The 26,865-nt window shown below is 44.5% G+C and overlaps 2 protein-coding genes across 2 annotated transcripts; both read left to right on the forward strand.

Moving 5' to 3' along the window:
- Positions 1-9,209: 9,209 nt before the first annotated feature.
- atp5mc1 (ATP synthase membrane subunit c locus 1) lies at positions 9,210-12,898 on the forward strand. The gene is made up of 5 exons (XM_084678072.1): positions 9,210-9,350; positions 10,951-10,998; positions 11,389-11,469; positions 11,922-12,106; positions 12,546-12,898. Exons 2-5 carry the CDS (start codon positions 10,960-10,962, stop codon positions 12,658-12,660), a joined length of 420 nt encoding a protein of 139 aa, XP_084534198.1. The 5' UTR covers positions 9,210-9,350; positions 10,951-10,959; the 3' UTR covers positions 12,661-12,898.
- Positions 12,899-13,754: 856 nt separating this feature from the next.
- ube2z (ubiquitin-conjugating enzyme E2Z) lies at positions 13,755-21,256 on the forward strand. The gene is made up of 7 exons (XM_084678378.1): positions 13,755-14,592; positions 14,907-14,979; positions 15,335-15,522; positions 16,070-16,181; positions 17,218-17,330; positions 17,824-17,914; positions 18,609-21,256. Exons 1-7 carry the CDS (start codon positions 14,135-14,137, stop codon positions 18,783-18,785), a joined length of 1,212 nt encoding a protein of 403 aa, XP_084534504.1. The 5' UTR covers positions 13,755-14,134; the 3' UTR covers positions 18,786-21,256.
- The last annotated feature ends 5,609 nt before the right edge of the window (positions 21,257-26,865 follow it).

Raw genomic sequence — 26,865 nt, forward strand, 5'->3', positions numbered from 1 at the left:
GTGAGACATACATCAGAGAGGTAGCTAATCCTGCATTAAAATGGCTAGTTGGAGCAATATATCTAATTCATGTTGACTATACTCATTTTATGAATGGCGATCATAGCACTGCGTTTAGTGCTATAATCGCCAATCATCAAATTATCGCAAACATACGTCTAGTTATAAATACCTCTTATCAACAGGACGTAACTTCCATCTCTTCAGCCGGTCATTGACGTGTCCCACAGGTGAGTGACTGGTCAAGTTTTGCCTACTCAATGAGCCGTTTACTATGACTAGATGTAGAAAAGTTTTCGAACCATAACTTTGTAGGTATGAACATTCCGGAATCCTATTCACACAGCGCGGAAGTGTTTACGGAGAAGCTTTGGTCGCAACCTACGGAAATTCTTTGGTTACATCAGTGATCTTGTTACTCAAGAAGTGCAACTGTATATTGCGGGGCGGACAGAAGCCACTGTCCTTGGGAACCAGGGACATCAGCCCATCACTCTTTGGTGCTCCGGCCGAGGTAACAAAAACCTGCATGATGGTTCAGTAGGTTAGCCTTAGCCTTGCCTAGCTCATCGTGAATAACACAACATTGTTTTCTTTACCTCCATAAACCATAACAGATTCATCAGGAAAACCAATCTACGCTGTCCATTCAGCCTATTACTCAATTGCCTTGACACTAGATGATTGGTACCTTGGCAATCACTGATATTGGAGCCCGTGTTTGGAAATCTTACTCCTCCAGACATTTGGTGTGTAGGTTATTTTAGGTTAACCTTGCAAGACAGCAGTATTGTCGAGATCACGACCATGCAGGAATCCATCTTGACAAACTCCAAATTACATTTTTTCCCCCAAAGCACAGTGGTTTGGACCAATCAGCGTCCTATGAGGAACTACTGGCAGCTACATCTGGATTAGGCTGTGATGGACGATGATAGACAGATGGTTCATCCAATCACCTGCCAAGTCATTTTTGTTGAGTGCCTGCCCTTTTCTAGCCAATTTCCAAGGAGGACTTCCCAGATGTAAGTTAACAGACCATCTGGTGAGTCTGGTTAAATCTGGGTACCTCCATAGGACAAACAACATTTCCCAGTGAATCTCTGGATCAGCTGGCAGTCTCTCTCCCAGAGCCATATCTATATTTACTGACTGCTTGTGTGGGGTGAGCCTATCATGCATGCTATGTTACACCATATAGCTTTTATACCAGCCTAGCGAGCCTGCATGACATAACCACTTAACTCGTTCCCCTGTTCCCTTTCTCCCCCTAACTAATTCTGTCAGACATCTGGCGGCTGGGCGGCCATTTTGCTTCCTTGCCCTGAAAAGGGCCTATAAATCAGACGGCTGTCTCTCCCCCTTCCCTCCTCCCTCCCTCCCTCCCTCCCTCCCTCCCTCCCTCCCTCCCTCCCTCCCTCCCTCCCTCCCTCCCTCCCTCCCTCCCTCCCTCCCTCCCTCCCTCCCCCCTCCCTCCCTCCCTCCCTCCCTCCCTCCCTCCCTCCCTCCCTCCCTCCCTCCCTCCCTCTCTCCCTCCCTCCCTCCCTCCCTCCCTCCCTCCCTCCCTCCCTCCCTCCCTCCCTCCCTCTCTCTCTCCCTCCCTCCCTCCCTCCCTCCTCCCTCCCTCCCTCCCTCCCTCCCTTCTCCCCTCCTACTCCCCCCTTCAGCTGTTTCACACATTCAATTAATCCAAATGATTTCCACAGGAAATCTGAAGGACCAATCAATTCACCTGCACATTTCAATAGCCCCCCAGATCCGTTGCCTGGCCCGCTGCTCTGTGACTTCACGGCTCCATCGCTCTTGTAAAAACATTATTAATTGCAGAGCGAGCGCGCCCATCCATCTTTCTGTTTCACCGGCACGGTCCTGTCTAGCGCTCTGGCCGGGCGCGATGTGAATGTGTAATAACGCACGAGACTGGTGGACGCGCAATAAAGTGTCTGCTTTTAATCCTGTTAACGTCACTAGCCCTCTGCCGTGCACATAGCTTTAATGGGCCAACGATCCAAAAAAACACTCTCTATGTAATGGAGAGGCACCAAGATGTCTTCATTTGACAAATCCTTGGTTGTCTTCAGCGTGTCTGCGGTACTCAGGGTGAAACGCCCGACGAGGTTAACATACACACAGCGCTTGCATCACAACGTCGTTTATAATTCCCGCAGGCGGCAGGAAATCTGACAGACCTAAAACCATCAGCTCAATCCTCCTCTTGTTTCTCCCGCACAACGGGGTAAGATAGCGAGATGGGTGAATGGTGCTGTAGAGGAGGAGAAGGTGATGGTGTGTTGTTTTGTGAGGAGGGGAGGGGAGGGGAGGGGAGGGGAGGGGGAGGGGAGGGGAGGGGAGGGGAGGGGAGGGGAGGGGAGGGGAGGGGAGGAGAGGAGAGGAGAGGAGAGGAGAGGAGAGGAGAGGAGAGGAGAGGAGAGGAGAGGAGAGGAGAGGAGAGGAGAGGAGAGGAGAGGAGAGGAGAGGAGAGGAGAGGAGAGGAGAGGAGAGGAGAGGGAGAAAGGGTGGAGGAGAGGAACAGACCCATCCATCTCCAGTTCATCGATCCCTCTGATGGAGGTCATTAGTACGGGGTTACCATGGTGAGGAATACTGAGGGGATGTGTGTGTTGGGGGGGCGGGTGGGGTCTGGGGGAACTTATAAGGTAACTAATAGCCACAGTGTAAATAGGAACCCACAGTTGATGTGGATGATTGCTTTAGTGTAGAATATGTAGACCAGGACAGAGGTTCCTGAAGAGGAGGGTGGTTACAAGGGGGTCAACTTTGTCATGTGAGAAAAAGTGAACTATGTACAGTATCTGTACAGACATCTTTATTTGGATCCGTCTGAGAAACCATTTGGTTTTGATGAGCTTGGCCATCTTACTCACCACGTTACTAAATCCTCCCAACTCTGATGTGCAGTGATGTGAAGTTAGATGGTCATTTGGTTCTGTATGGGGATACATATGTATACCCATATATATGGGTGCTAATATATATCTATATCCATATATAGAGAGAGATAGATAGATAGATAGATAGATATGTTGTAATGATGTTCTAATGACATTTGTGAGTTAAGAATAAGCCTTCACAGACAGATCTGTCTTCCATTTTCCTGGTTTCCGTGGAGACACACCTCCAGGTGGCCACACCCCCTTTCTCCCTCCCCCTCCTTCCTCGTCTCCTCTCATCCTTCATCGGCAGTTACACAGTGGTAGAACCTGGCCTCTGATTGGCTGCATGGAGTCTCTAGTGTCCTCACCTCTGAGGCACTCATAACAAAACCAGTGACCTATCGGCATCTGGTCACAACGATGATGATCATAACACACTTCTGGTGTTGACACTGTGTTCCACAGGGTGATTCATTCTTCCCAATGATTAAGCATAATAATCGTCCATACCAGTGGAGGGTTTGGGTTTCTGTGTGCCTGTTTGTATGTGTGTGTGTGTGTACATGAACATAACTACATGTCAAGAGATTACTGTCAAGAGAAAACATTTGAGTTTAACGTCAGCCTGTTGTGAGAGATCTCCTAGTTCCGAGAACTAATCAATTAGCCCCTCCTTCCTGCTTGCCGCTAAGAGAAATGCAGGAGAAACGAGGTTCGGTCTCTCTCCGCAGAGAATATTGATTTTACACTTGCCACAGTCAGGGCCTTGTTTTAATGGTGCGTGCTGGGGTGGGAGCGGGCTTTGTGGTCCTTAGGGAGCAAGGGTTTGATGCAATGCCAGTGTTGCCTTCAAAGGCCCCTTGACACAAACAACTGAAAACCATTTTCACAACCAGTCCTTCCCCTCTCCCCCCTCCACCAGACCAGGCCAGAGGGATGTCGTGTGTACCCAGGGAAGCAAAGGTGCTGTGTTTTCATCAGCATTACGTGGCTTTTACTGACGTGGATCAATGTACATTTTATTTAGGATGGCAGTAATATCGGGTTTTATGACTTACAAGATCCTGACTTGACCCATGACTTGCAGTGCGCAGGAGAAGCTTCACCCTACTTCACGACCCACCTCGTCCCCTCGCTGCCTCCACCATCCACACGGAGGCTCAACACTCGACTGACTCGAAACACTGAACTCTGGCCACTCGACAGCTTGGAGGGGGACAAAATGGAGGGGCTGGTTTTCACTGGTGTTTTGCCATGGAGATGAGGAGGACTATGTGTCATGCGGAGGGGCCATGGTTCACGTGTGCCAGGGCGCAAGTCTGGATCGCTGTGGGATTTGGCTGTACGCCGCACACGAGAACGTGAAGTGTGTGGAGGACGATGCGAGATGTGATTGTGGGGGTTTTTTAAAAAGTGCTTTTTCCCAAGTATCTGCTTTTTGTATATTATCCCTCCGTCTCCACCTTTCCTTTCCAAATCCTTTGTTTTGAATCAAAACCCATCTGTCTCGATCTCGATTTCATTCACTCACTTCTTCAATTTATCACAAACACACGCACAGACTGATGTCATGTGGCTGGTTTAACTGTCTTGCAGCTTGGCTGAGTGTCGAGGTATGGCAGAAAGCCGTCCGCTCAGCCTCAGCAATGTGCTTCCACGTGTGTGGCGACGAGGGTGGGCCCACGAAGGTTACAGCACAGGGCGGGTCTACTGGAAACTCGACACCCAGGCTTCATGTGCGGCCCACAACTAGCCTTTTCTGAGGACTGGAAAACTCTGCTGCAGCTGTTCACCGAGACGCCTCCTGACTTCCTGACACACAGAAAACACACTCCTGTGTTTAACCTCTCTCTCTCAGAGAGCTCACGGAGACCAATGCTCCATACACTGCACCACATGGCCACATTAACGCACAAAAACGATGTGTTACAACCCTCTTGACAAAACCACTTCCCCCTTATAACTCCAACATCCAAAACCTCACACCCCTTTCCCCTCAACTCCACACCTATCTCCGTACGAACACTTCGCCAGCCATCTGCACGATGCACACACGCACAGTCTAGGCAAAGTTGGATACAGGCATGTGGTTATAGGCATTGGTGTGGACAACAGACCTTTGCCAGTAAAGCCCTGACTGGCCTTCTAGGGAGACCTATAAGAGTTTTACCACGTCTATGCTGATGGTTCTGGAGGAGGGGATATGTGGTATGTTTGTGTGTGTGTGTTAGGGGTCTGTGTGTGTGTGTGTTAGGGGGTGGGGGTCTGTGTGTGTGTGTGTGTGTCTGGCAGGCAGGCAGGCAGGCAGGCAGGCAGGCAGGCAGGCAGGCAGGAGGTAGGCAGGCAGGCAGGCAGGCTGGCAGGCTGGCAGGCGTGGGCAATTGCTGATCTGATTTGGTGCCATCCTACTGATTTTATGAAGACCAAATTCCAGGGCAACTTGATAGGGTTGTGAGTTTCTTTGTGTTTATGGTGGTAAGTTGTGTATGGTCACATGACAATCACACTATGGTGCAAAATGGCTGTCTTCAAAGTGTCTGTTGTTCAAATGACTCTAGCCCTGTTCCGACATCTGGATCTAGGATTACTTACCTTTTCTAAATTCACATCTTTCCTATCTAAGGACTGACCTCGAACTGCTCTGAGACCTGCTTGTCATAATGTGAACTCTTACTTAGCTACTCTCAACGAGTGTGTAGCCTGTTTGCAGCCACTGAGTGAAGAGCTCCACCTAGTGGCGTGGGGGTGAACTGATCGGATCAGAGTATTCACAAGGATAAAACTAATCTGGACTCTGGACTGTTCAGAGGCCTTTGTGTTGTCGGCAGTGGCAAATCTAGGTTCCCACTTTTGGGGGGGCTAACCCCCTAGATAAAACAAATTATTTTTCCTGTGTCTCAGGAAAACTAGGGGGTCTGGGGGCATGTTCCTCCAGAATACATTTTTGAAAATATCATTTTAATAGAATCAGAAAGGGATTTTTTAGAATCAGAATCAGAAAGGGATTTATTCGCCATAAAAGTTTGCACAGACAAGGAATTTGTTTTGGCAGGAAGGTGCATACAGTAAACATATAGGAATCTTATATTTAAATATGTGGTCTAACTATACCAAGGATACATAAACTAGCAATACTAAGTGGAATACAATTAAATAAAATGTACAATAAAATAAAATATAAGTTGCCAATTTACAATATAAAATTCAATATAAAATACAAATATTACAGGAATTGAATGTAGTGCAAAATGACATTCAGTCAGTGTGAGCTCTTGGCCTTGTTGAGGAGGCCAACAGCGGAAGGGAAGAAACTGTTTGTGTGGTGTGAGGTTTTGGTCCTGATAGACCGCAGCCTTCTGCCGGAGGGGAGTGGCTGAAACAGGGAGTGTCCAGGGTGGGAGGAGTCAGCCACAATCTTCTTCGCTCGTCTCAGGGTCCTCGAGGTGTGCAGGTCCTCGAGGGAAGGCAGATTGCAGCCAATCACCTTCTCTGCAGTGCGGATGATACGCTGCAGCCTGCTCTTGTCCTTGGCAGTGGCTGCAGCGTACTACGTGTCTTCTAGTGGGTTTTAGGAAGAGAAATTAACACATATAGATTTAAAATATGAAGAAAAAAAATACATATATACATCATTTTTTTGGGTGGGGGCTAATTAAACTTTTGGTGGGGCTCCAGCCCCCCCAAAATGGGGCTACATACGCCCATGGTTGTCGGCTTGTTAGTGGATCAAATGACGTAATACAGCTGGATGGTGTTGGAGGATATCTGACTATGTGTGAGAAACTGTTAATGGTTTGTGGTTGTTCCTCCTCTCAACTTTTCTGAGGTTGATGAGAAAAATACTATTCATCTTCTGATCGTGCCAGTCAGTCACTAGAGAAAGAGCATGTCTTGATCAGGTAGGCTCTCCTTTTTCCTAACTATGGAGTTTGGACATGCACATGAATTTGTATGTTCACCTGTGTGATGTAAGGCTGTATGGAACAGGGATTGTGACACAGATATTTTGGGCTAACATGAATTCTCAGAAGTAACGTGCCATCTCTTGGCAGAGTAAGGAACCCATACACACAAATGCAAAATATTTACTGTTGTCCTCTCTTGTGTGTCAGTAAACTGTAAAACAACACATGGAGAAAGCTATACTGTTGCAATAGATTGAATTCCAGACAATTCTTCTCGATCATTCTCACATCTATATCAAATAAACGTACAGCAACACACATGCACACACTGTACTTCGTACGGTGATGTGCTCACTCTCTCTCTTTCTCTCTCTCTCTGTCTTTCTCTCTCACTCTCTCTCTTTCTCTCTCTCTCTCTCTTTCTCTCTCTCTCTGTCTTTCTCTCTCTCTCTGTCTTTCTCTTTCTCCAGTGTGCAGCCTTTGTGCTGCTGCTTGTAAAGAAAGCATGATTTACTGCTCTTGTCGTCTGTAAAACGTATCAAATCTACCCCCTGCTGGGAAGTAGTGGCCTGGAGAACAGAGGAGAGGAGTTTGTCAAACCAGACCCAATCCTAACCTTCACCTCCCCTCTCCTAACCTGTCTCCTTCCTCTTCCCTATCCCCCCCCCCCCCCCACCTTCCCATGCTCCTCCCACATCTTTCTGCTTTTCATCATTTTACCATCGCCTTCCCTCTTCTGCAACCTCCTAATCTGAATCGATCCTTCCCTAACTAGTCTCATCATCAACGCCAAAGCCTGTAGAACTGTGGTATGAATAAACATAACAATAATACTAATAGTAATAATAATGCAGCTTTTTTAATCATGTGCCTTTATTGCGCTCAAAGCGCTACAGTACAGGGAATTTTTCAATGAGTTATGTACACAGAATTCTGAACAGAGGCACAGAACTATAGAAGTGCAGGATCAATCATTTCTCTCCAAATACCTGCAGGCATTTTTTCTAGACCTCTCAGTTATAACATATGGATGGATGATCTACTTCATAGCTTCTACTGGCATCTTACTGTCTCAATGAAGTTATAGCTGGAAAAAAAACGAAGACATTGTTTTAGAACTTACAAACCTTATACAGATGGTTTTACTATCAATCATTCATGCTAAATGTTCTGTCTGCAACACAACAGTAGATATTTCTAAAAAGGAAGGAAAACCGTTAAGACCATCTGCTTCTCATGCCTGGGTAGAAACTTAAACAATGCACTTTGAACCAGCTTTGAACATTAAGGTTTTCTAATTGCCTGTTCGTATTTAACATGTTCTGTTGGATCATCTCAACATTGAATCAGTTGTACACCCAGCAGAATGATGACAACTTCAAGACCTCCACAAAACAAAATACAAGTGACCTGTAACAGACAGGACAAACGGCCCTGGTTTGTTTTGACACGTTAACCCTTGCAACCCGGATGAAAGCGGATGTGAGGAAAGTGGTGGGATGGATAGTGAAAAGTAACATGGATGTGCTGCGGGTAGTGTTAGTGAACTGGGGTCCGAGGAGAGATTTCGCCTGTGATTTATAACCTCCCTATAATCCAGCGAGGCCCATGTTGAGGCAAGCAGTTAAAATGATATAGACATCTTGACACGGGGAAGAGGGAATGCTTGACAGCTCAGGTCACAGGAGAGACACGGACAAAGTTCACCAGGGAAGAGGGCAGGCAGACTGGGAACCTGACAGGAATTATTTTTTTTAAAGTTACTTCAAGGGTCCATGGATGTTAGTTTCCGATGTTCATAATTTTAGGATACCAAAAAGTACAGAATTTGCAACAAGGGTGACATATGTCTCTCACACACAAACACACACAGTAATATACACACTCAAGCTACTGAACTTTTCAGGTCTCTGTCCCTATGCCCATCAATGAAGGATGACGTCTGTCAGAACGTCCTAGTATAAAAGAGCTTATCTAAACAATAGTACTCTTTATAAAATCAAATGTACTTGTGTGAACCAAAATAAGTGATAAAGAAATATACAAGGAAACATCCGTTGTAATACAAGCTACCACAGGCACCATAGGTTTCCGATATTCCCCTAATGAATCTTCAGGATAACAGTTGGATTGTTTCCATGATTGTAGTTCATTTCTGACTTCTGGGACACAAAACTACGTAGCGGAATAGGCGGGACTTTGGCACAGGACACTGGATGCACTTACACATGGGTCACAATGAGAACATGTCGGTCAAAAGATCCAATGAGAAGAAGATATAGGATTATGTTCCTCCTTTTTCAAACCCTTGAACCAATTCCAAGTCTTGTAGTTCCATTACAAGGTAAGCCATTGGATGGTTTCATTGTAGTGATCGATGGAATAGCCAAACATCGAACAGGGGTGTATCGTTTTATCCAATCCACGTTTAGGACGTAGAAAGTAAGCTTATAAATGACAAGGTGACAGATTTGTCATACGGTACACTCATTGACTGCTGCTGTACGCAAGAGCCTGTTATCCCGGACCCAGACAGTACTGTAACAAATCGGTAAATTTACATCACACAATGCTACTTTAAACCTATGTAAATGGCATGTGTCTTTGTGCGGTTTTAACCATTCTAAAGCCTGAAATGCATATATTGAGAACATGGACATGCCGTCTAGTTAGGTGTAAGCGGCTAGCTAGCGGTTATAGCTAATGACTAGCTGGACTTTTAAGTTGGGTAGTCTGCTCGGGTATAGAGCCATTCAAGACTTCCACTAGCCGTGAAGGTTTTTAGACATTGTTTGTCTTTGGTCATAAACAAGACAAAACTATTTAATGGTTTGATCATGCATGAATTGTGCAGAGCTGGTTGTCATTAAGTTGCACAGAGCTCGTGCATTTTGTAAGAATGTCATCTGATGACATTAATGCAAAATGTCTGACTCGTACCGTGGGCCTAGTAACTGATAGCTACACCAGTGCATACGTGCATACGGTTTCATGGCTGTCTGTGCCGATTCAAAATGACGTCTCGGTATATGCATTACATTACATTTTACACTAAATGCATATTTTTATTTAGTCCTGGGCCGTTTGGCTTGAGTCATTTTTGACCTTCACGTGTAGAGCCGGTGAGCGAGCTAGCTAGCTAATGGTAGGCTAGCCAGCGACTAACCTTGCTAGCTAGGTTAGCTAGCTAGCTATGGATGTCTTCGATTATTAGCCAGGGCTCCTAGTGTCAAACTACCTGTTGTCGGTAACATGCCCATAGCACACAGTGAGCTGTTATTCAATGTATGGCTTTTAGACGCACGCGTCTCATGCATGTTAAACATGTATTACTCGAGTAGCCTGTGTATGGCTCTTTTTTAACTTAGAAGCCAAGTTAAAATTAAGTGATGAAGCGCATTAGCTATCGTTGCTAGCAACCGCTCACGTCAATTAATAAGCTTATACCTGTTTCATTCAATTAATTTAGATGTAGTAGATCGTTTGCAACTTTCTATCTTTGGCCTCACTAGACAGAGTAACAATTGGATTACGGTAGTTCTAACCTAGTTGTCTAGCTTGTATTAACGGACGTTGGACGACTCAGCCCTCTAATTAATTAGGATTGTAGAAAGGATTTTGTTACATTATTTCAAGAAAAATACTGTTGGAAAGTTTACCACTGGACTGTGGTACACATCATTTTGGCTCATTATGCGTCGGTTTAAGGAAACGCGGCGTACGTTGATAGATGTCTGCTTATGAAACGCACTGAAGAATGGAACGGCCTGTTCTTTCAGCGAAATTTTCAGTGCTGTCCCGCTTCGACCCTTTAAACTCGACTTTAGAAAGGCTCTCTTCTTAAACTACAGTGTATAACAAAAACGTATCGTTATTTAAATGGCAATGGCTTTTCAGAATACTTCATACAGAATGCTTTCAACAAGCATGTGCATTTCCTGTGGTCACTCCCCCCAGACTTGCAAAGCAATGACATTGTCTGTACTTCAAACAGTACAGTAGACCTTGTTTAGACTGAATGGTTCAAACATGTTTAGTGTGCAGTAATTACTGATTGACAGCACTAAATCCTCTTGAACATATTAAGATCTGTAAACATTTAACCCATGTTTTATAAAATGTGTAAATCTCTCTCCCTCCTTTCCTTCCAGAATCTAGTCATGTACTCCTGCGCCAAGTTTGTCACCTCACCTGCTGTGGTATGTATTCCCCTCTGGCAGATGGATACCACTTGTCTCAGCTGGGCTATTCACAAACAGCCTTTTCTCCACCATCAAAGCAACAGTGACCACTAAAGGGCAGAATGTCAGAACATCACTGAACTTTAAACTGTAGGATAATAATCCAGTTTCGTTGACACTACAAGGGAATACTCCACTGCTTGCTAATTGCCACCACCTCAAGTGAAGATGTTGCTAAATGGTGAATACTTCATTGCTTAGCAAGCATAGTGTGGAAGCTGATTTCTTCCCACGATGGACTTTTTGACGCTTCTCTTACTAAGACAACTGGTAATCTGTATGCTACTATAGATGAAACTGTTGATATTGGTGTGGTCTTGCTCAAGTGTCCTTGTGTGTCTGTGCTAGCTGCGTGGAGGGTCCAGAATCCTGGCCAGACCCGTCTCAGTCTCCATCTTCAACACACCTGAAGCCAGAAGTGAGCAACAGGTGAGGATCGGACTGGGTGCCGACTCGATGCGCGTGTGTGTTTGGGAGGGGTGTGGTTACGTTACCTATAGTTGGCCAACTACCACTGTAGATGTGCCTCCATGTATCGATGTTTGTTTTGATCTCGTCAGTGCTCCCAATGCTCCCAAGCTGCAAGCCGTTAAACTGCCCTTACCCCCCCCCTTACCTGTTCTCATGTCAGTCAAGTCAACTGTCAGTCAACTGTCAGTCAAGTCAACTGTCAGTCAAGTCAACTGTCAGTCAAGTCAACTGTCAGTCAAGTCAACTGTCAGTCAAGTCAACTGTCAGTCAAGTCAACTGTCAGTCAAGTCAACTGTCAGTCAAGTCAACTGTCAGTCAAGTCAACTGTCAGTCAAGTCAACTGTCAGTCAAGTCAACTCGGTTCCTTCACTCTCTGTGTTCCTGGCTTGTCTCCTGTCCCCACTGCGCAGGCCTTGTTGCCAGCCTGTGACTCCTCTGTGCTGAGTGTGGCCCGGGGCTTCCAGACAAGCGCCGTCTCCAGGGACATCGACACCGCGGCCAAGTTCATCGGCGCCGGAGCAGCCACGGTGGGAGTGGCCGGATCAGGGGCTGGGATCGGAACCGTGTTTGGCAGTCTCATCATTGGCTATGCCAGGTAACCAGGGCAACTAATTGTATATGCGTGTGTGTGCTGCACTGTTGACTGATCTTGACATTATTGCAATACATAAAGTGCCTAAACGTATAATTTTAAAAGCATATATGTGATAACGGGTTGACATATATTGTGTAAACTGGCTTTTTAAAATGATACGTTTAGCATGTATGGGAAGATGTGTATTATTACCGTTTTTCCCACGATCACGAAATGAAAACGTCAAAACGCCCAACAGTTCACTCGGCTGTTCTCTCCCCCCCTCCCCCCTCTCTCTCTCTGTCTCTGTCTCTCTCTCTGTCTCTCTCTCTGTCTCTCTCTCTGTCTCTCTCTCTGTCTCTCTCTCTGTCTCTCTCTCTGTCTCTCTCTCTCTGTCTCTCTCTCTCTGTCTCTCTCTCTCTGTCTCTCTCTCTGTCTCTCTCTCTGTCTCTCTCTGTAGGAATCCCTCTCTGAAGCAGCAGCTGTTTTCCTACGCTATCCTGGGCTTTGCCTTGTCTGAAGCTATGGGTCTGTTCTGTCTGATGGTGGCGTTCCTAATCCTGTTCGCCATGTAACCACACATGCTGTACACTAACCCCCCCCCCCGTCCCCACCAATAGTCACCTCACTCCTCCGCCAGGGAAATCGGAACTCTGATGTGCTGACGTGCTGCACAGCCCATTCCAATCAAGAAACAACGATATAAAATCTACCTTTTTATGTTTCTCTTGTTTTTGTTTTTCCAGAAGTTTAACGCAAGATCTCACTTCGGTTTAGACGGTCTGTCTGAATAAATGGTTGGGATAACTTTAACCGTCTGTCTTTTGAATTCTGTGAGAACAAAGTTGGGTTTTACATTTTATTTGTTAGCAGTCACTTTGAGTGAAAGTGATGTACAAATGTAGTGCATATATTAAGAGCTGCAGAAGATCATGGATTAGGAGAGGGTCGCCCTAATAGTATTTTGGTGGTCAGAATCGAGGAAAGGTCTGTATTTACTAGTCACATATTTAATCATTTTGTTCATGGATTAATTGCTTCCTATGAATCCTTACTAACAGGACCTGTGCTGAATGTATGTTGGTGTTATCAAAGCCTAGGTCTACAGAGTTCATCATCCTTGTCATGTAGTCTATGAGCCCTTCGCTTAAGGGACGATAAGCCAGGTTTAAATCAGGCTGGGCACACTGCATGTAGTTATAATGAAAGTCATAAATGTGTTGAATTCTGGCAAAGGGGAGGAAAAAAAACAAACAAGTGAACTTAAGGGCTACATAGTTATATTGTGCGTCTGGAGTGGTATATTATGTTTCGCCATTACCAACACGGGATACTAAACTGATCGCAATGTCTGTCAAATAAGGTGTTCTAATAAGTCATATTACATCAGTTTAATTCAGGCAGGTATGAAATAATGATATATTTCATGTTTTCGGGCTTAGTTTATATTGTGTGCCTAAAGTAATATAATATAATTTTATAGGCAATTACTAAAACGGGGTATTTTAATGCACGCAAGAGCAGTCAAAATGAGGTAGCCCTACAATTGTTTAAAGTAATAAATGTAACCATAAATGTAAATGTTAATGCCATGAATTACAACATGGATGCGCTGAAACGTTAACTGTAATTCCGAAAATTGCCACGTGATGCCAGTACGCCTCTACTGTCGAGAGGAAGTGGTAGGCTAAAACGACAACAACCGTGCCACAAACGGGCTGTAACCGCAAACTGCGTTGATCTGTGACGATTGGTTCAAACTACGGATTATATCGGTTAGCACGGTAGATCTCGAAGTGACAAATCATAGCTTTACACTACATAGTTTAGTTAACAAGGTGATCTACTTTGGAGGTGCCAGGAGTAGAGGTATACAATGCCGTGGGAGCGCGTTGTCTTCGTTTCGATTATTCTTGCGCCTCTTCCTCATTTGCTGTTTGCGTGAGTGGACGGATCTGGAACGTGAAACTGTATCGACAACTGTCAATCTGTCAGCTAGCAAGTCAGCTAGCTGTAACGTTAGCTAGCTAATACAGTTACTAATTGGCAATGGCGGACAGTGTTGGAGAAGATACGAACGGTGCAATCGGCTTAGGTGTCGTCGGTAGCCAAGGCAATGGAACTCCACTGTTACCGAGTTTGGGCAATTCGCTCCCCGGGCACTCGACGAGCGCAGCAAACCCTGCCTCACCGCCTCCTGCTGCGGCCGCGGAGACCGGCCTAGCCGTTATAGCACCCGGTTCCACTGACATAACGTCTTTGGCCGTGGGGAGCGGGTTTGGAAACATTGTTGGTGGTGTACTTAGTACAGCAGTTGGTTTACCCTTAGCAGTACCTACCAACGTAGCTACCACCGCCGCACTTCCTAGCGGTATCGGGTTGGGTGTTGCAGGGGTGGCCGGAGCGGGCCTCTTGTCCCAGATCCACGCTACCTCCTGGGATCCAACTTTGAGCACCGACTGGGACAATGAGAAAGCGTCCCAGCAGTGTATTCTCCGAATCAAAAGGTAAACAATAGCTTTTGCGTGTTCTCCCAACAGGACACTACAACTTGCTCGCTAGAAAGTTGTTGTTTGTAGACTAATTGTAAACATTTGTATTTCCTGTTCACTCAAAAGTGAGTAGAACATCCATATTTTCAAAGTTTCAAACAGACAGAACTTGTATTAAAATGTAAACGCGTTGAAGCCCAATTGAATAAATAAAAAAAAACACATTTGTGACCGTAGCAGGCTATTTGGCTATGGTTTGACGTGGCTTGTTAAGAAAGGTGTTAGTTTTCCTTATTGCTATATTTTACGTTTTCTTTCCACGTCTCTAGGGATATCATGTCCATATACAAGGAGCCGCCTCCAGGGATGTTTGTGGTGCCCGATCCTCACGACATGACCAAGGTAACACTCGACTAGGAACCTCACTTCAAATACCAACCAGCAGCTCGTTTGTCAGACACAAAGGTTCAGAAAACACCTGTCCAGTTCAACGTGCGTTGAATATGCGTGCATATTTATTACAGTAAAATGTCGCCAATTAATCTTTTTGTGCTTGTATAACAATAAGGCAAAGGTCTATTTGGAAACCCTTAATTAGGCTACACTGTACCTTTTACAAATCCAGATTGTGTATTTGTATTGTATGTGGCAGTTTTATTTAGTACTGCATCTAAGAACTCTTGCTACAAGGTTACATTTTTGCAAAGTGCAAAAGGACTGTGTATCCGTACTCACAGCAAATGCTCCTCCCCACCAGATCCACGCGCTCATCACAGGCCCATTTGACACCCCTTATGAGGGAGGGTTTTTCTTGTTCCTGTTCCGCTGCCCTCCTGACTACCCCATCCACCCTCCCCGCGTCAAGCTCATCACCACAGGCCACAACACCGTGCGCTTCAACCCTAACTTCTACCGCAACGGCAAGGTCTGCCTCAGCATCCTGGGGTAAGAGTCGAGTCTGCCTCGGCATCCTGGGGTCAGAGTCAAGTCTGCCTCGGCATCCTGGGGTCAGAGTAGAGTCTGCCTCGGCATCCTGGGGTCAGAGTAGAGTCTGCTCGGCATCCTGGGGTCAGAGTAGAGTCTGCCTCGGCATCCTGGGGTCAGAGTAGAGTCTGCCTCGGCATCCTGGGGTCAGAGTCGAGTCTGCCTCGGCATCCTGGGGTCAGAGTAGAGTCTGCCTCGGCATCCTGGGGTCAGAGTAGAGTCTGCTCGGCATCCTGGGGTCAGAGTAGAGTCTGCCTCGGCATCCTGGGGTCAGAGTAGAGTCTGTTCGGCATCCTGGGGTCAGAGTCGAGTCTGCCTCGGCATCCTGGGGTCAGAGTCGAGTCTGCCTCGGCATCCTGGGGTCAGAGTCGAGTCTGCCTCGGCATCCTGGGGTCAGAGTAGAGTCTGCCTCGGCATCCTGGGGTCAGAGTAGAGTCTGCCTCGGCATCCTGGGGTCACGAGTGTGTGCATGTGGTTCTGGTTTGTGTGTGTGTGTGTGGTTCTGCAGGACCTGGACTGGCCCAGCCTGGAGTCCAGCCCAGAGCATCTCCTCCGTCCTCATCTCCATCCAGTCCCTCATGACGGAGAACCCGTACCACAACGAGCCAGGCTTTGAACAGGTATAAAACAACAAGCCAGGCTCTGAACAGGTATAAAACAACGAGCCAGGCTTTGAACAGGTATAAAACAACGAGCCAGGCTTTGAACAGGTATAAAACAACGAGCCAAGCTTTGAACAGGTATAAAACAATGAGCCAGGCTTTGAACAGGTATAAAACAACGGGCCAGGCTTGAATGTATGGCTGGAACATCAATCCGCTGGACTCGGCACACAGGTGTAATAGCTGTCGCGCTGCTCTTCAGTTTGCTTCCTCCCAATCTTTCCCCTCGCTGGTCTTCAAACCGCAAGCGCGGCTACTCACCAGCCACGCCAACAAAAAGCTAGCCTTTCTTTGGCGCGGGTGGACTGGCTTCACACTTGAGGAGTGAAGTTTAACTAATTCACATGGGCTACACAGGCTCATTCTGTACTTTTTTGGGGGACAATTTGTTAGGTTATGTAATGCTTTAATTTTGGTGCAACATTGTCACTGCCATGCCAATCCAGTTTAGCAAGTGTGTGTTCTCTCCATGGAGAAAGGCCAACTGTGATGATCTCAAAGCTGTCGTGTGTGACGTCTGTTTACTTGAGCTCCACCCCTCTGTGCATGCATGTTATTGTGACGGGGGGTGTGGGTGAGGGGGTGTGTGTGAGGGGGTGTGGGTGAGGGGGTGTGTGTGAGGGGGTGTGTGTGAGGGGGTGTGTGTGAGGGGGTGTGTGTGAGGGGGTGTGGGTGAGGGGGTGTGTGTGAGGGGGTGTGGGTGAGGGGGTGTGTGTGAGGGGGTGTGTGTGAGGGGGTGTGGGTGAGGGGGTGTGGGTGAGGGGGTGTGTGTGAGGGGGTGTGTGTGAGGGGGTGTGTGTGAGGGGGTGTGTGTGAGGGGGTGTGAGGGTGAGGGGGTGTGAGGGTGAGGGGGTGTGTGTGAGGGGGTGTGTGTGAGGGGGTGTGTGTGAGGGGGTGTGGGTGAGGGGGTGTGTGTGAGGGGGTGTGTGTGAGGGGGTGTGTGTGAGGGGGTGTGAGGGTGAATATCTCTTCATCCCTGCTCTGTGTGCCACAGGAGAGGCACCCAGGAGACAGTAAGAACTACAACGAGTGTATCCGCCATGAGACCATGCGCGTGGCCGTGTGTGACATGCTGGACGGGAAGGTCACCTGTCCTGATGCTCTGTGGTAGGTGGCCTCCATGTTGTGACCCCAGTCAGTCTAAGATAAGTGAAGCCCACCATACGAGTCAGTTTAACATAAGTGAAGCCCACCATACGAGTCAGTTTAACAGAAGTGAAGCCCACCACACGAGTCGGTTTAACGTAAGTGAAGCCCACCACACGAGTTGGTTTAACATAAGTGAAGCCCACCACACGAGTTGGTTTAACATAAGTGAAGCCCACCACACGAGTCGGTTTAACGTAAGTGAAGCCCACCACACGAGTCGGTTTAACATAAGTGAAGCCCACCACACGAGTCGGTTTAACATAAGTGAAGCCCACCACACGAGTCAGTCTAAGATAAGTGAAGCCCACCACAAGTTAACAGACATTTTGGAATGTAACAGATCTTCTCTTTGGCTCCACGGTCTCTTGCCACCTGCTTAGTATGGAGTGCTGTGTCTACCTGAATTAAAACTCATGTGAAGTATTCTCTGAGTGTGTGTTGTGTGTTTCAGGAGTGTGATGGAGAAGTCTTTTCTGGAGTACTACGACTTCTACGAGGGCGTCTGCAAAGAGAGGCTTCACATGCAGGCACAGAACATGCAGGTGTGTGTGTGTTTGTTGAGTTTTACCAGCTATAGGTATCTATAGGTCAATACTACTAGGTAATGTATTTGAATAGTCAAGTGTAGCACAGTTGAAATGGTGATATGTATTTATTTTTTTTGACCTTGGAATATATTTTTTTCCCCCATCATGCAATTTGACGTTGCCTAAGACAAGGGTGGCATTTTAATATAAAACATCTCAAATGTAATCCTATTGGTGTGCTGCGACTGATTGACAGTTTGCAGAGATCCGCTTGAGCTCACAAGCTCCCTCGGCAGACAGTCGTGAGCGCCTCAGTTCACTCCTTAGCAGAAAGATTTGGCATGTTCGACGTCCCACCTGTGGCATGTGATAACTAGCTTTACCACAGTGCGGCTGGCCATATAAAACAACGAGCATCGACAAAGTTAAAAGGACGCGGGGTCAACTACTACCTCGGTGGTCTTCAGCCCTGCATGTTCTGAAGATCAGTGGGCCTCATCACCACGGCTGATTCAGATGAGCGGGTCGTTATCTAGCCATTCAGAAGCCTGGTAACAACCCGTTCATTCGAATCAGGCGTGTTGGAGCGGGGGGGAAACATCTAGAACCTGCAGGGCGGGGGGGTCCCTGAGGACCAGGGATGAGCCCCCCCCCCTGTACAATCTGCATACGTCTCACGCTTCACTCCCTCTCTCGTCCCTCGTTCCAGGACCCGTTCGGGGAAAAGAGGGGCCGGTTTGATTACCAGGGCCTGTTGGCCAGGCTGAGCGCCACCCAGAGGCGGGTGAGGGAGAAGTGCCCTCCGGAGGACAACGATGCCGACTCGGACTCAGACTCCAGCTCCTCCGGCACGGACCCAGACAGCCAGGGTAGTTCCCAGCCTTAACCACCGGGGGGCGCCATGACACTGCAACACGAGCGCGCTCTCTCTCTCTGGTCTCCTCTTTTTTCTGTTGGCTGGACGCTTTGGCTACAAGCACTATGATTTGGGGAGGATGTGTGGGAATCGGGAGGCGGTTCGTGCTGCGAGGGGGGGCCTGCGATTGGTTTGAACCAGAGCCCGTGTCTGTTCTGAGTGGACGTTTGACTTGACCTCTCCTCCAATGATGGCCTTTTGTTTTTCTGGGTTTGTTGGACGTTGTTCAGGGAAGCCACTGTGGTAGTGGAGGGGTTGAGCGGACTGAGGGAGGACGTTTCTGTTGCCATAAAGCAGTTTGTTGCTGTGTCTGCCTTCTGTTGTGTTTTTGTTTTGTTTTTCTCTCGACCTTTTTTGATGACGTTAATTAGGTCCAAATGTGGCCCTTACATTTGCTCCTGCTTACATTTAACAGTTCCATATAATAACAACCACATACTGACACAGATAATACTTACCTTACTGTGTTCTTCTTATGCAATTTGACCAGGTTTACCCCCTTTATTAAGTTGAGGTAACTTTTTATTTTTTACAAAACAGTTTGTAAGGACTGTGACATCATATCCTCAACAATTGTCCCACTATTTGAACAAAACACAAAATGACAAACACTACATACCTAATCTAGAAATTGACACAATTTATCATCTACAGGTTTCTAAATTGCATTGAGTTGGCAACTATGTGGTTGCATAGATGGACCATTCTTATTAGCTTCTTCTATTGACCTCTTCTATAGTTCTTCTGTCCATAGTTCTGTTGAATAAGCAGCCGTATCTCTCAGAAAAATGCTCAGATTACTTCTAGATGTTATGGATTAACTCATAATTAATCTAGACTATGAGTATACAATTATTTTCTTTTGTTTAATCACCTCCATTGATGCCAGTCCAAAACAGTATGTACATATATAATACATGTATGACGCACCAAGAAAGAGGTTTTAATTTTGACGTTGAAGTTATTGTAATGCCTTTTGAAGGACATTTATTGTCTTTAAATTGTTAGGTGTGACCTGACCACTAAGCATGGAAATCGGGAAGCCTCTGTACAGGATGTGCATGGGAAGGGTGTTCTCTAAACCACCGTTTGATGTTTGTGGCAAGCCGGGGGGGTGAAGGGTCAAACATCGAGGGTGTTCCGAGTCCTTCCAGCGCCATACTGCGATGCTGTAGGACAGATCAATCTGGGATTTGGCAAATGTTGACCTCTTCCCAAATTCATAAAGTAGAGAAATCTGCAGCATAGTAAACTGTCAAACATTAACTTAAACAAAAGTGTACTCGCATCCTGACCGGCTCCAGCTCTGTGAATTGACTCATAGAATTATAGACATCAAGGATACCCAGCTCTGAACTCTTATTGGCAATGAGAGACTGTTATTGGTAACAGATGTACACAACGCAAGGAAGTGGGCATCTTACTTTTGTTGTAGTTTAATTCAATCTAATAAAAAGGTGTTTGATTCGTTCATGGCTTTTGTTAATTGTGCTGCTATTGAGGGCTTAAAGTTATTTTTTGTACTAGGATAACAGTTGCCTTTACGACTGTTTAGAAATAATTGAAGAATAAATATGTTTATTTATAAACAAATAAAAATCTTGTTTTTGAAAGATCCCTTAAGCTCTTGTTAAGTCTGAAAACATAAATGATACTTACCAACAAAAAAAAACTTCCCCTGTGGTCTGGATGTGTAGATTCGAAAGACCAGTTCTTGTTAATATTGTATTACTATGATCAGTAATATTGTAAAAGTCTAGTTTAGCCCGGATCATTTCTGCCATGTTTCATGTGTAGTTTGTTGTTCGACAGCAAAACTCTGACTGCGGATGTTTCTGGGCCGGTCTTAGGTCACCTGGTTGTAAGTCTACTTTGCAAGATACCACCATTTTTCACCTTCTAGACAGATCTGGGATGTTGTCTAACACCCTTCTCAGGATAACAGTCAAACCACATGCCTTGTGTTTTATTTGCACTATTGTGTAATCGCAAACAACAGGGCAGCTATAAAGGGCCGGAATAGCCTCATGGGCTGTTAGTTATTTTGTCTCCCTCCTATCTGTCTGTCTCTCCCTCTCTGTCTGTCTCTCCTTCTCTCTCTCCTCTGTGTCCACCCAAGGGACAGGGGACCATTTACATTTGAACTGTGACCTTTGAACTTTGACCAGTGTCGTTTCTCTTGATAAATGTGCAGATGTTCAATATAAAACCTATCAATTCACAGAGGGAACTCAAGTCAGGAGTTTTTGAGGAGGCTTGAAAATGTTAAAACAGTATGAAGCTTGCTTAAGGATGGACTCCTCTAGAAGAAGTTGGACCCATTTAGAACTTTAATACAAGTTATTAAAAAAAAAGATTGACATCTGTCTGTGTCGCTGTTATCATTATATTGTACATATACAACAAGTGTCTAATAAAATATAACATTTTTTCAAATAAAATGTCTTGACTACTTCTGCATGTTTTGTGCCTATGCATGCTTTGCCAGCTTTAGAGTACTTTTGCATTTGAACTTGTGCAGGCACTGATGCAATGCCGAGGGCTGGTCAACGCCTATAGGACTACAATTCCCATGGGGAAGTCTGGTCAGCTACCGTGCATAAAGTTTGACGTTACATTTCAGATGTGTGTCTTTGATTGGCCTCTCACTCAGATGCAAACAGGCAGGGAAAAGAAGACAACGTAAGATTCCTTCTCTGACCACTACTTGGGCAGAATGGGTTTGGAGGTGTCAGTGTGCTTCAACGTCATCTTTAATTACAGCATTCCAACGACAGACTATGTTATGTGCTGGACAAACCATGTAGTCCTTCTTGACTTAGCACCTTCCAAGATAGAGAAAATGGAAACTTGCACTTGAGTTTTATTTCCTTACTCGACTTAAAAAACATCAGTATCAAAGACGTGTCATAAACTCTCACAACTCACTTCAGAGACATTTCAGAGATGACGCGTATTGATGAACTTGAGAGTGAAAACAGATGGTGCCAGACTTACAATACAGTTGTCCTATGTTTTATGTTGGAGAGTCGTGGGTTCTCCTGAAACAGATATTTTGAAGGTCTTGAATATGTTGAACAAAGATATGGTGAACTTGATTAATTCTTTCGGACCACCTACCTTCCCAAATGGGAACATCTGCGTGAGTATCTCGGTCGGCTGCGTTTGTACATTTCCAAATGTCAGTCAGAAGCTGATCGTGACTGAGACTAAAAGATTAAGTTGTGTCCCACATTCAAGTTCTTAAGTTGAATGCGAAATGATTGAGTGGCGCGGTGGAATCCGTGCCTTCGTCAGTATGAACACAAACATCACTGGTTATTAAAGCCGAAGTGCCTATTAAAGCCTATTTTATTCAAGAAAAATAAACAAGTTATCGTCATGAAACCATTCGTGCACAAAACACCATCATAAATAAGTGGACAACGAGAACTTGTCATTTAAATCCGTTAACATAATTTATTATGAATAAATGTTGAAGGTATAACCATTGAATTGATTATATTATAGCTATTATTTGCATTGGTTTTCGTTATTGTCAAATTGTATATTATTATTACTATTATTATTTGCGGGGTGGAAAATAGTCTAGGGGTATTGTTATTGTTAATATTAGCTACACATTTCAAAATCATCATTAGTCTGTTTCATTGAGACAGTGATACTGTATTAAACTGCGAATATATCCTATGTTGTCTTCAATAGAGAAAATATTTATTCGGCAAGACTATGAGAACAACTTAAAACAAAATATAAATAGTTTCACCTACGTGGTCTTTCTCGATTTGAAAAATACAACACGAACGTGTTTCAACAATATTGGTAAACGTAGACTTATGGAGGTCTATAAAGTATAGACTTTTTGTAAAAATGATGTCACATTCATATTTATATCCCTTTTGTGTGCTTAGTTCGTTCGTATTTAAAATGGATCTTGTTTTATAATTATTTGCAGTTTCGATGGCATTTCACTTGGCTTACAGTAAAACATCTGATGTGCCCTTAAAACAGTTTGTTCGTTCATAAACTCCTGTAAAAAATAGAACAGAAATAGAACTAACATTCAATATGAACGATTTTAACGTACTATTTCCTCGACTGCCTTGTTAATTCATTTTGAAATATTTTAAAGACGAAAAGCTTATAGATATCCTATAAATGGTCAACCTATCAATCAATAGACCCCTACACGATTTGTCAGTTATAGTACAAATTAAATGTTATATTTCTGTTGAACAAGGCAGTTATTTTATGTACCACCAATGAAGATTATAAAAACTAAAACTATAACTCAGAGAATAGTTTCATAGTTTCATAAATTCGATAAAACACAGATTAGGATCCAGTTCTCCCATAACATTCCGTTGTGATTTGATAAGGTTAACTGTGCTGGGAGTTGATAAAATATCCTCAATCTATAACATGTAGGCTAGTGTACATGCTTTGAACATACATGATGCGCTGCCTCCACATGCCCACTTGGTGGAGGTATTCGCGAGCAAGACAAGAGCGTGGTCATGTCACGTCATGAGTAACCTTCTCATCAATCACTCACGAACTGCATGCATGAACTCAAGTGGTTTGGTGAACGAAATAGTGGTCAATATCATGGGCATAATCTTTGCCATTTTATAGTCCCATTTGTACATCTTTAATTGTATGAAGAGCCTACTGGACTAACAAACAACTTCCAGTTCCTTCGTCTGGATGCACTGGCACTGCAAAACTGCCATAGCCACAACGCTTCTACACGAATGTTATTGAAGAAACAATTTAATCGTTTTAATTGTCTGTTTCCTTTGAGAAATAGAATAAATCGTTTTTGTAATGATATAAGGAATGGCTACATTGGGGTTGTTTGCGCACACTTGTCTGTTGTTGTGTTTTGCGTCGAGTCTCTCGTGGAGCCCCCTTCTCTCCTGCCCCCCCCCCCTCTATCCCTCTCTCTCTCCCTCTCCCCCTCTCTCCCTCTCCCCCTCTCTCCATTTTGTGCAGTCAAATAACAGGCTGTTGTATAAGGGGGCGCCACATGAGGAATCTTTAATCAAACCAATAGTGAGTATGTCTTGAAATACGATGCTTTGGAAACGATTCACTACGTTAGAATCATTTAAAAAGTTTTTTTTATCGATGTACTCTTTAGGACTAGGGAGATATAGCAAAATATTAGCCTTCAATAAGCAAACAATTTAATCGTTTGTATGTTGCAGGTCATTTAGAATAACTTTTCATTCGAGCAAATAACCATTAAATCATAATATGAACATAAAAATTATACCGTTATTTCTGTCATAGTTTGACTTAGTTCCTCACACTACTACTTCACTTAATGCAACTGATTTCCATTCCAACCTTTCTATGTCAACGTTTTATAAGAAACCATGTAATCTTCTGAAAATGTGGTTTTAATGTAAGCTTTTTAACAAAAATCAAAACGGTGGTTTTTGAACAATGTTTGGTGACTTGTTTTTAAAACAAGAAACTATTAATTAATAGACTGTGGAATTCAAAGCTCTATTTATTGTTTTGTATCAATAAACACACCTATGGAAACCTAATGAATCCATCACAAACGTAAAAAGATGCTGAATGTGCAAATAATTACGTTGGTGCTTTCCTGACTACTATTCTAAATAGTGCTCATGTTTTGCAGACTATAGATGAATATATATTTCACAACACATTTTTACTGATCACTATAGTCATTTAGCAACATTCCTCATCTTCTGAAAGTAATGAGAGTGAGCAGTTCTCTTTTTCTGTAACCTTGAGCCTGGGTTTCAAATGACACTACCTTTAAACTAAGATGTTCATTGTAGGACTCGGTAACTTGAGTCAAAGTATAATGAAGTTTTGAAATGATTAAAATGATTTGTTAAAGAGCATTTGTTTGTCTACTTCAGTTATACATTTTGATTGATGGGTCAAATGGTTCATAGATTTTTTTTTTTGTTTCATGTTTTATTCCATGTTCTTCACTATTGACAGATTGTGAAAGAGGCAAATTTCTGTTTTCGTGTTATACTTTTAACATTCGTGTTATCCTGATATAGAGAAACATGTTAACACCCAACAGGTCTACTCCATAGGACTCCCCAAAAATGCAGAACAATTAAGGACTCCATTGTTGAGCATGTGACCCTGGTTCCCCAAAGATGAGTAAATTAGGAGGGGTTCTTAATATAAAGATGACATGATGTATCTGCAGAGGAAGCACATTTACACAGGCCACAGACAAGCATCCATTTCCCATGAGGATGGGCCTCTCATAAACTAGTTCCTGTGTGATGATGATTGGCTGGTCATCAAAATACAGTTTGATAGAGAAGTGGGACCTCACATCAGTTAGTACGGTCCCTCATTCAAATCTGTGTGATAGACCATGATTTGAGGAGAAAAACAAGACATTGATGGTGTATTTTCCCGGGTATAAAATGCCTGCCTTTTCTAAACTGATCTGAACATTCAGAAGGTGTGTTTTCAAACGTTAGCCTTGCTGCTGAAGGAGTGGACCCAGTTCCACTTCAGAGGAAACAGTCATGAGATGTTCTCTCTCCCCCCCTCTCTCTCTCTCTCTCTCTCTCTCTCTCTCTCTCTCTCTCTCTCCCTCCCCCCCTTCATCTCTCTTCCTCTCTCTCCCCCATCTCTTTCTTCCTCCCTCCTTCTCTCTCTCTCTTCCTCTCTCTCCCCCATCTCTCTCTTCCTCCCTCCTCTCTTCCTCCCCTCTCTCTCTTCCTCTCTCTCCCCCTCCCTCCCTCCCTCCCTCCCTCCCACCCTCCTCCCCTCCCTCCCTCTTCTTCTCTCTTCCTCCTCTCTCTCTCTCTCTCTCTCTCTCTCTCTCTCTCTCGCCAGTCCTCTCTATGATAATAATCTCTGACAGAAAAAACTCAGTCTTTGGTCTGGCATAGTTCCACATGTCGGACAAATACAGCATGCAGGGTCGTCACTGTTTTGGTTGCCTGTTTCATTGAAACTATATATATTATAATGGATTACCTTTGCCCATTCATCTTCATAGTGTGTGACATTTGGTTCTTGTAATCATCCTTGGAAAAGCTACTGCATGCCTTGAACGAAGTACTTTGAAGTTGATAGTCAGAGATTTGTGTGTATAAAGGTATCTACAACAACATTTGAGGAACTGGATGAAGGAATATTGTATTATGTACCAAGAACTAGGGATCATGAAGTCTAGACCTTAACATATGCAACTGTTTTCTCAGATACTGGTATAATTGTGTACACAATTCATTCATTCATTTTAGTTACCTACCTAGTTGTAGTACCTACTTGTCTGTTGTCTGAATGAACGTGCACTGTATAGACAATAGTTATGTGGATAATTACTGCAAATGAACCGACTTTTTCAGTTCGATACAAATGTAAGCCTAACTGACTGCTTTACACCCGTCAATTTACCTCACTCTAGTTTATAAAGATTGATTATAAATCAGTGAGAGGAACCATCAATGCTAATACCTCCCACATATGAGCATTTTCCCAGGAGTCAGTTCTACCATGTAGTCCTAGGCTTGATTACAAGTGCTCTCTGTACTTTTCCCATCATGCAACTGTGCAGAGGCACCATTCTGCATTCCCGCCTAATTTAACCTCTGCTTCCCCCAAACCTTTGACCCCTTTCTATGCTCCTCCCTCAACACACACACACACACACACACACACACACACACAACTGCCACTCAGTATGGTTGCTTTACCTCGAGGAGTGAGATGAGGAAGTGAGCCCTGTGTATTTTCCTTATAGACCTTTATTTCCAGGTTTTTCTAACTTAAAACACCCAATATTAGACAACAAGAGCACAGTAGAAACTAGTCGTGTTTTTATCTAACTATCAACTAATACACATCAAAGACACAATGAAGACGTTTTCCCTGGGCAACATGGTATGGGGGACACCTTCTGTAAATCTGCTTAAGTGCAGCGGAGACAGCAAGTCTCAGATTTCCATTCATTTCTTACCTTTTGTGTTATCTATTTATACACGCTGCAAACTGCTTGCTCACACTGAGATAATATTTAGCTTGATGT

This window comes from Hypomesus nipponensis, chromosome 17 (assembly GCF_054491055.1).
Source record: "Hypomesus nipponensis isolate SF chromosome 17, ASM5449105v1, whole genome shotgun sequence".
In the NCBI taxonomy this organism is placed as follows: domain Eukaryota; kingdom Metazoa; phylum Chordata; class Actinopteri; order Osmeriformes; family Osmeridae; genus Hypomesus; species Hypomesus nipponensis.